The sequence below is a fragment of the Penaeus vannamei genome, chromosome 9 (assembly GCF_042767895.1).
Source record: "Penaeus vannamei isolate JL-2024 chromosome 9, ASM4276789v1, whole genome shotgun sequence".
In the NCBI taxonomy this organism is placed as follows: Eukaryota; Metazoa; Arthropoda; class Malacostraca; order Decapoda; family Penaeidae; genus Penaeus; species Penaeus vannamei.
Genome location: NC_091557.1, coordinates 1,229,722 through 1,239,721, shown reverse-complemented (window position 1 = coordinate 1,239,721; position 10,000 = coordinate 1,229,722). Strand labels below are relative to the sequence as shown.

Sequence of the window (10,000 nt, the reverse complement as noted above, 5' to 3'; positions counted from 1 at the left end):
CTTCCTGACTGAACTGAGCAGGATCTATCTCCATCACCTGGTCAATGTTTGAGGCGGTGTCTTCTTGCATTGTGATTGTGGGCACCACCACCTCATCCTCTGTTGACATGAATGCAATTATTGCTTCTGCATTATCACTAGATGTTTCTCCCTTCATGATGACTCTGGATAATACATCAGGCTGCTGTTCTACTGTAACAGAACTCCCAGCATGGCAGCTTGCTCCCAGTGGTAACTGTTTGCTTGTAAGGCCAGCCTGAAAATTTAACACATGTTATTCTCCTAAGTTTCACTATTTTCTTTAAGTGATTAACCGAGACTTAATGCTACAGCTATAAAAAGCTATTCACACCTGAAAAAGGCACATCTAGAGATGCATACACACACCTTAATTAATAATTTTCTCAATAACAAGACCAAAAGGAAAGTCAACTCAATTCATACAAGTATATTCATTGCCTATATACAACAGGGTATGGTGCACTTACACTGTTCTCTCCCCCCTCTGCTGAGACTGTAACCTCCATCTCTTGGGAATTCTCCAGTTCCTCATCCTCGTCAGCATAGATCACAATGTAGCTATCATCTGTGCTGGCATCCTCGGCTCCCACCACTGAAATGAAGGGCGAGGTTGCTGAGGTCCCCATCCCACCCTCCTTGTTGCTCCTCGCCGTGTTTGAGCTCAGCATGAACTCCAGGCCATGGTGTCGGTCCAGAATGTGGTTCTCTATTGCTGATCTTCTCATAAATCCTTCTCCACAAAGCTGTAATGGAGGAATACTTAGAGATCAAACTTCTCACTCTTTGTTAGGCTTGCATCAATACTGTGTTATTTTCTAACAAAGAGTATCCCCTCAACTGGCATAAGAGAACATTCAAGCTCAACATGTTTAGTTAATATCAACATTTAAATACATTAAAAGCAAAGAATTCATTCTTTAATACTTTGGAGTAAGAAATAATTGCTTGTATTTTGCTTCACTTTAAAATCTTGGAAGGCATAGTATTATTTATATGCATTACCATATATCTATCAAGTATAATTTGGGTAACAATTTTATAGATCTGTTTTACAATATGGCAACACAGTCATATATGGTATTTTGGTAGATGATATCTTTATGATTCACTTAAAACTATCAGTGCCCAAAAAGTATATTCTACTATAGTAAGGTACTAATCTTATCCTGACAGACATTATATGACAAACCAAAAATACATACAAATAGCATACCTCACACTTATATCTCTTGTTATTCGAGTGAATATACATATGTGTCCGAAGATTGTTCTTCTTGTTGAAGGCACGATGGCATATATGGCATTCATATGGCTTTTCTCCCGTGTGTACTTTCATGTGTTCCTCCAGTTTGGGTTTGCAAATGAATGACTTCTTACACAACTCACAAGTGAAATCCCTTATGTTGAGATGAGCATATTGCAAGTGTTTCAACACAGACGAACTTGTGGTGAAAGGGGCTTGGCAGATCTGGCACTTATATGGCTTTTCCCCTGTGTGAGTTCTCTCGTGATTCTTCCAAGTGCTGTACTGCTTAAACCACTTGGGACAGTAGTTGCAGCCATAAGGTCGTTCATTGGTGTGTATGCGCATGTGAGTCCATAAGTATGACTTGCGGTTGAACGTCTTCCCACACACTTCACATGAGGTTGTGGTTTCTCCTGTGTGGCTCTTCATGTGCAAGATGAGGTTTCTCTTGTCAGTGAGCACTTTACTACAGATTTCACAGTAATACTGCTCGTTCATGTTGCTGTTGTGCTTCTGCATGTGAATTCGCAGGTATCTATTCAGCTAAAAAAGAAACAGATGGACTCAGTATCGATACAGACACAATTTGAATGACTGTTGTTTGTAGAATAATACTAAAAATTACTCTCCATAACTAAAGAAACAAAATCTCATAATTTGTCAAGAAAGCCAAAGTAAACAAAAGGAAAAAATGTATTAAAACATTACATATACACATACCTTAAAAGCCTTATCACACACTGTACACTTGTAAGGCATATGGTCACTGGCTTTGCTTGCGCATGACAAGAGGTGGGAATCCAAATATCTCTTCTTGGCAAATGTGGCACAGCAGTTTTGGCAGGTGAAGCTAGTCTGTGAATTCTGGCTATTGTGTGCGCTGTTGAAGTGACGATAGAGGTCGCTGTGGCAGCTGAATTTCTCATCGCAGTCTGCATGCTTACACTTGTATGGTTTTGTATTCAGATGCACCTGGAATAATCATTGAGTAATGAAGAAGGCACAAAGGAATAATGGATTTACTAAAGCATTCATGTTTGTGCTGTTGATTCTTTATGACAATGACATGGGTGACAATAGTTAAAGATGGTGATGATAGTAACAATGGCAATGACAATATTTCTGTAGTTACACTCTTGCAGGCATGAAAAAAAAATAATAATAATAATCCTTACTACACATCATCAGTACAAATAATGCAAAAACTTTCAAAGTACCTTGTTATAATGACCAATGAGATCTCTCTTCCGAACATATGATGCTCTGCAGTATTCACATGAGTAACTTTGGCCACTGTGAGAGGCTGCGTAGTGATCACATGCCCCACGCTGGGTAGAGAAGCCTTTGTGGCACTCACTGCATGCCCAAGGTTTGTGTGTGGCTCCATCGACACGATAACTCATTCTGTTCCTTTCTTCTCGAATCATGGCACGCTTCTTTCCCTGAGGTGGATAAAATTATTTACGGCATTTTTATCTTCATTTTCCTACAATGTTCCTTAGAATTAAGTTGATTTCATGTAAGGAATAATGTAACTTAAAAGATATTACAATGTTTCAACTTTCATTCCTGTGACCTCTAGACACCATATACTTACCAACACTTTATTATTTGGTATCTTCAGCAATTTGCCGATCTCGATGTTTGGGGCATCTTTTTCCATATCGGTACTCTGGGGGTCTTCACTCTGTTTTTTAACAAGGTCATTGGCAGCCTCCTCCAAGGCACCCATGAAATTCCTGAGGTTCTGTTCTGTTTCCTTATCTCTGCTCTTGCTGCACTGGCTTTCACTTGAATCACCAGTTTCAAAAACTAAGGGCATATCTGGCTTCTTTTCTAGGCTCATATCTTCCAGTCTCTGTTCTGGCTTTAACTTGTTGGATCCCTGATCTGTGGCATCATTATCAAGGGGTTTCTCAGATGTTTGGCCCAAGTGCTCAGCATCCTGACTTGCCTCTGTTGCTGAAGAGTCTATACTAGAATTCTGATCTGTAAATAACTGTGAAGTTGAATCGCCTCCTTTTCTAACTTTGGTGCTGCCTATTAGAAAGTCTTCCTCTTGCAAGTTGGTGAGGCATGCCAGGGAGTTGCTTCCAATCTCATCCCATGAGGAGGAATCTGGACCAGGTATGATGTCCTCAAAGCCATCATGGATGGGTTCTTCCTTCACTCTAGGGAGGCAATTTTCTTCTGCATCTTTCTGACTGACTTCTGTACTGCCTTTTCTGTCATTCCAATTTTTGCAAGTGACTTCTACAGATGATGCTTTGGTCTCTTTCTTGAGCCCTTTTGCAACAATCTTAACAACTTCGTTCATGCTTGTTGGCTCATCCTCCTCCTCGTCTCCACTGACAATAACTGGGGTTAACTTTTCCGCTTGCTGTCTCCTCGGCCTTCCTGGCCTCTTTCGTAACTTTGTTATTTCCATAATTTCACATGTATCTTTCATGTATGCTTCTATGTCAGCTAAGCTCTTCCCAATGCCTTCTGCCAGGTCACCCTGACCTGAAAGTCCCGTGTTGTCAACACTCAAAGAAGAAACATTTTCACTAAGGTCACTTTGAGGCAAATCATTTAGATTATCACTAGTATCCTTATCAGATCCTCTGAACCTCAACATCAGGTCACTTTTCATTGAGTTTAACTTCTCTTCCATGTCTGCAATTTTGTCTATCAATAACACACATTTCTTGCATATAACCCAAGGGACCATTAGTTTCTTGGGATCAATTGCACAAGGGAAGAACTGCTCAAACCTCTTCAAGGCTTCTGAGTGATCATCATCTGGCACTTTACTAAACCACTTGGAAGATTTTCTATAGTCTGTATTTGTGACCGCCTTGCAAGCTATGCAGAGAGGTTTTACAACATGTGTTGATTTCATGACATCATCTAAAATGATTGTGACATTTTCATATTCTTCAGCAAACTCGAGTGGTTCTTCTTTGATGACCACATCTTCATGAGACTGTGTGTGACTAGATTTTATATTAACTGAGGTAGTGCTGGCAAAATCCTCCTCCTCCTCTTCCAATGAAGCATCTGTTCTTACCCTCACTGGCCTTGCCGATTTAACCTGATGGTAGCTCTCCTTGTGTGCATCAAGTTCATTTGCTGTGGAAAACAATTTAAAGCACAAATAGCATCTGTGGGTCCTATCTCGCCCTCTTGCACTATGCCTTGTTGGTCTTTGCTCAACTGTCATCTTCAGAATTTGCTGATGGTAGTGCTTTGATGTTGGCTTAAACTCCGCATCTTTTTTCTTCACTCCTTCTTCTGCTTGGCACACCTTTCCATATCTTCTCTTGGTCTGAACTGTTTTGGTTGGAGAATAAGTTTCAAGAGAACTAACCTCCCTGTTTTCTGTGACATTCACCTCAATCTTCTGGTGTTTAGCTTGGGGTTCTCCACTTACTTCATGGACACCTACATCAGTATCTCCATCTCTCTGGCTACTATCATCACTGCTAGTGCTCACTTGGGTTCCTTTCCTCTTTGATGGCACCCTAGACTCCATCTTCAGTGACCCCTTGCAGTTCATAACATGAGCACGAAAAACTTTGGGAGTCTTGTATTTCTTGCCACACTTCTCACATGACTGGCACTTTCCATGTACTTTCTGGTGTTTGATGATTGCCTTCAGCTCATTAGACTCGTAGGAACAAAGACGACACTGGAAAGATGCATCTTGGCTGTGGACCTTTTGGATGTGTGAACGAACATACGAGGCACTGTAGAACTTTTCCCCGCACAAAGAACACTCGTCTTGCCACTCTTCGTGATAGCGACGAATGTGAATTTGGAGAGACCTCTCGGAATGCAATAGGGCACCACATTCATTGCACGACAGCAGTATTGGTCTGTCAGTAGGGAAAAATTGTATTATTTACATATAAATAATACTTTTTACTTGTTATAACTAATAATTCTAGTTTGGTAAACTATATAATGGTTCCCACCATCTAGATTTAAAAAAAAAGTGTATTACCTATAAGAGCCATGAAGTGATACACAGGCTTTTTTTTTTTTTTTTACTGATCCATCAATCTGTCTACATATATATATATATATATATATATATATATATATATATATATATATATATATATATATATATATATATATATATATATATATATATATACATACATATACATATACATACAGTATACTTTTTCAAGAATTTGTTTTAATATTTCAACATCACTCATACTATCTGGACATTTGACTGGGTTTCGAAGACATCTTATGTACATCTTGAGAATATATATATATATAGACTTTCAGTATAACTGAAATGGGATGAACATTAAAATTCCATTTTTACCCTAAATATTCATTGAAAATAAATTATAAACCAAATAAATACTTTAGAAAAATCAAAATAATCATACCTATCCTTTATCTCCAAAACTTCTTGCTTCTTCTCCTCTGCCACTGGTCTCAATACTTTGACCTAAATTATGATGATAGGAAATATGAATCATTAAAATATGGAAAAGAAAAAAGAGTGATTGCCAAAAAAAAAAATCTTTCATAAGAGAACAGTTTTGTGAAGGAGGATAGGAAAAATATTTTTTTCTTACAACTCCTTTCCTATAAAACTCATATGGCAAAGTTATCTTTCTCCACACGTGTACTGTTGGAAATCCCATTGCATACCACGGAGCCGAAGAGCGAGGCAATATTCTTCAGGGACTTCTGCCCGTGGAGTCCCATTTGTTTGGCCTGAGTCACAGACGACAAGTTAAAAGCCATCATCTCCCCTCGGTCTGTCTGGACCCGCATGCCCTCTGTTAGCAACTCTAGTGGGCTCTGCACTGTAGTAGAATACAAATATGTCTTACTTTAAAATAGTTATTGCGCAAGTGGAATATCATGACACATGCATGAGAATGAATAATGTAAAACTGACTTTTACTTTAGCAATGACAACAAGCAAGTAATTAAATTTCTATCAGTATAGCAAGAAACTTTCGCTATAAGTACAATAGTAACCAATATCAAAAAAGGCACCCATATCTGACATGAAACTTGACCTTAAAGAAGAAAATTATTCACTTACTCTTGATGGGTAATCGAGGTTTCGTTTTTGTCTCTAAAGTCTGTTTATCGGTACTCAGCACCTTACTCAACGAGAGGCTCTTGGCAAAGGGCAATGCTGTCCGTGGCTTTGACACCTGGCCCTGAATCTGTGGTGTGCTTATCTGTATGTCCAAGGAATCTTTCTCTAGGGGGACTTTGGGCAATGTGTCAAGGAAGCTGTTCTTCAAGCTCTGATTCTCCCCCTGAAGGCTGACAGTGAGTAAGTTCTCTGCTTCGCCTGCTTTGGCTTCGAGGTCAGCAGGTAGTTTTCCTGTGGTGAGGTCAGCCTGCGCACTTGAAGCCTCAACATCTTTCAGCATCATTGCAGAAACAGGTAAGGCACTCCTGCAACAACAAACATTGACTGTTAGTTGAGAAGTGAGCAAATGTTAAAGACCCAACATAGATAAATGACAAAAGTGTGAATATGGTGTTTTGTTTCTTAGCCTATTATCTTCAAGCACAATATATATTCAATGTGATAAAAAAGTGGCTAAAAATATTTAAGATGCTTCACATTGAATAAATAAACAACTAAATGAACAACAAAAAAGAATAACCAGCAATCTATATTAATTTACCAGCATCTATACTTTCCTGTCTATATGAAATATACTTTACAAGCTATATTGCTTTGCTTGGTAACAGAAAGTTCTATGTGTACTAGATACCCCTGGTCACTGTCGCCAATCTCTCTCTCAGGTGCATTGATGAGGTAAACCTCCTCTCCGCTATTTCCTCCCACGACGAAGATCTGCATGTTCCTCTCTGTCTCGCCCACAGCCACAATATTCTCACTCCTGGCCCTTGTCTCATCAGCCTCCGATGCCTGACTCTCTCCGAGGATTGGTTCTGCTTGAATGCTTTCATCGTCCAGGGACCCCAAGACCTGGAGGAAATTTCAAGATGTCCAGCAAGACCATACTATTCGCACACTAATTCTGTGATGTTTCTGTCATACCTTTGATGAAGCTTTGCGTTCTTGCTCACCAAAAACAAATAGCTTAAGGCATTTCATTACTAATTTTACTATAATTATCGTTACTGTTGTCACAGTCACAGTCACTGTCACAGTCATAAACATTTTTATTGTCTGTTTCAATGTCATAGTTATTGTTACTATCATTGACATCATGATCATCATCAGTAGTATCATCGTTATTGTTATCATTATTATTACTATTGTTAATGTCATTGTCATCATTATCACCATCAGTATCATTACTGTTTTCACAATCATTATTTTAATTATCATTCTGTAATCATTAAACCTTTATTGCTATAATCATTATTACTGTAATCGTATTCATTATTATTACTATTAATTTTCATTCCAAAATAAATGCCTGAATGTAAAATAATTGATCATCCTATCACGAAAAGAATTTATTATCCTTCCAAAATAAATGGCAGACCACAAAAATAATTTACTGTCCTTTGAAAATACAACCTAAATGACAGACTGGAAAAGATTATATACTGTCCATAGCAAATAAATGGCAGACCACAAAAATAGTTTGCCTATCAAGAGAATATACCAACATAAAGCAATTTATCCCCCACCTGGATGATTTGTCCATCGGGAGTCTGGATAAAATACTGTCCTGATGGGGATAGCTGCAGTTGGGGTCCGGCCTCGTCTTCCTCACCTTCCCCTTCATCTTCTTCGTCCCCATCACCTTCTCCTCCTTCCCCTTCTAATCCTCCTTCATCTTTTTGCGTTTTCTCCTTTCCGTCATCTGCATCGACTCCTTCCAAACATTTCAAGGGATCGTCTGGTGCTGTGATTGGCAAGGAGTCCGTGCTGTGCTTACTGGCATCTGGGCCTAAAGAAGAAGGGCTTGTTTCAAGGACATCACAAAGACACCAGAGACATCACAAAGATAAATTCAAGAGAAGGGGGGATGGGGTATGAAAGGCCATGTTTCAGGGACATCACAAAGATAAATTCCAAAGGGGGGGGCAGAAGGGGTAAGGAAGGCCATGTTTCAGGGACATCACAAAGATAAATTCAAAAGAGGGGGGCAGAAGGGGTAAGGAAGGCCATGTTTCAGGGACATCACAAAGATAAATTCAAAAGAGGGGAGGGGAGGAAGGGGTATGAAAGGCCATGTTTCAGGGACATCACAAAGATAAATAAAAGAGGGGGGGGGAAGGGGTATGAAAGGCCATGTTTCAGGGACATCACAAAGATAAATAAAAGAGGGGGGGGGAAGGGGTATGAAAGGCCATGTTTCAGGGACATCGCCAAGATAAATTCAAAAGAGGGGGGGGGAAGGGGTATGAAAGGCCATGTTTCAGGGACATCGCCAAGATAAATTCAAAAGAGGGGGGTGGGGTATGAAAGGCCATGTTTCAGGGACATCACATAGATAAATAAAAGAGAGGGGGGGAAAGGGGTATGAAAGGCCATGTTTCAGGGACATCACAAAGATAAATTCAAAAGAGGGGGGGGGAAGGGGTATGAAAGGCCATGTTTCAGGGACATCACAAAGATAAATTCCAAAGGGGGGGGCGGAAGGGGTATGAAAGGCCATGTTTCAGGGACATCACAAAGATAAATAAAAGAGAGGGGGGGGCGGAAGGGGTATGAAAGGCCATGTTTCAGGGACATCACAAAGATAAATTAAAAAGAGGGGGGGGGGTATGAAAGGCCATGTTTCAGGGACATCACAAAGATAAATAAAAGAGAGGGGGGGCGGAAGGGGTATGAAAGGCCATGTTTCAGGGACATCACAAAGATAAATTCCAAAGGGAGGGGCGGAAGGGGTATGAAAGGCCATGTTTCAGGGACATCACAAAGATAAATAAAAGAGAGGGGGGGCGGAAGGGGTAAGAAAGGCCATGTTTCAGGGACATCACAAAGATAAATTCCAAAGGGGGGGGCAGAAGGGGTAAGGAAGGCCATGTTTCAGGGACATCACAAAGATAAATTTAAGAAAGGGGGGGATGGAGTATGGAAGGCCATGTATCAGGGACATCGCCAAGACACCAGGGACAAGATAAACTCAAGAGGGGGGGGGATATAGAAGGCATTGTTTCAGAGACATTAAGATAAATGCAAGAAAGGAGAGAAGGGGTATGAAAGGCCATTATACAGGGACATCACCAGGATAAATTAAAGGGATACTTCAGAATACATGGGGGGTAAAGTGCCTCATGAAATCCCTAACAGGTAGTTAAAATGGGGGAGAGGGGTTATAAACGAGAAATGTAACATGGCCTCTGAACTGTGTGGTAATGCTCTGCCATGATTTCCATGTGTACAATCATATGCACATGCAAATATATATCTTTCCATAAGCTTAAATATGGATTTACACTTTCTTTACTTTGTCTTCAGTCATTAATTTTCAACTTTTAAAGTAACTTTTTTAGTAACATACAATTATATTGCTAAAGAAATAGAAGACAATGGAACAGGTCAAAAATTTTGTTTAATAAATACAGGAATCAATGGATTAAGCCTTCCATTTGAAAAAAAGAACAAATACTACAAAAGCCTGCATTATTTTAATTTTTTTTATCTCAATAGATCATCAACAAAAATATTTCATTCTTGTACAACACATTTTGTCCGTACCTTCATCCTCATCTTGAGAAATGTTTAAACTCTGCGTAAGGAGTCTATCTGCGGCTTCATTTTCC

The 10,000-nt window shown here is 39.6% G+C and overlaps 1 protein-coding gene across 1 annotated transcript in view; it reads right to left on the bottom strand.

Annotated features, from left to right (window-relative positions):
- The window catches only part of LOC113809982 (uncharacterized), a 20,426-nt gene that overhangs the window by 659 nt on the left and 9,767 nt on the right, over positions 1–10,000 (bottom strand). Inside the window, exons 3-14 of the mRNA XM_070125169.1 lie at positions 9,936–10,000; positions 7,916–8,178; positions 7,024–7,241; positions 6,333–6,697; positions 5,930–6,087; positions 5,662–5,723; positions 2,865–5,127; positions 2,485–2,709; positions 1,988–2,239; positions 1,235–1,810; positions 489–764; positions 1–256 (exon numbers count right to left, since the gene is read on the bottom strand). The exon at positions 1–256 is cut by the window's left edge and continues 659 nt beyond it; the exon at positions 9,936–10,000 is cut by the window's right edge and continues 41 nt beyond it. Of these exons, the coding sequence (XP_069981270.1) occupies positions 1–256; positions 489–764; positions 1,235–1,810; positions 1,988–2,239; positions 2,485–2,709; positions 2,865–5,127; positions 5,662–5,723; positions 5,930–6,087; positions 6,333–6,697; positions 7,024–7,241; positions 7,916–8,178; positions 9,936–10,000 (4,979 nt within the window). The remainder of the gene's footprint in view (positions 257–488; positions 765–1,234; positions 1,811–1,987; positions 2,240–2,484; positions 2,710–2,864; positions 5,128–5,661; positions 5,724–5,929; positions 6,088–6,332; positions 6,698–7,023; positions 7,242–7,915; positions 8,179–9,935) is intronic.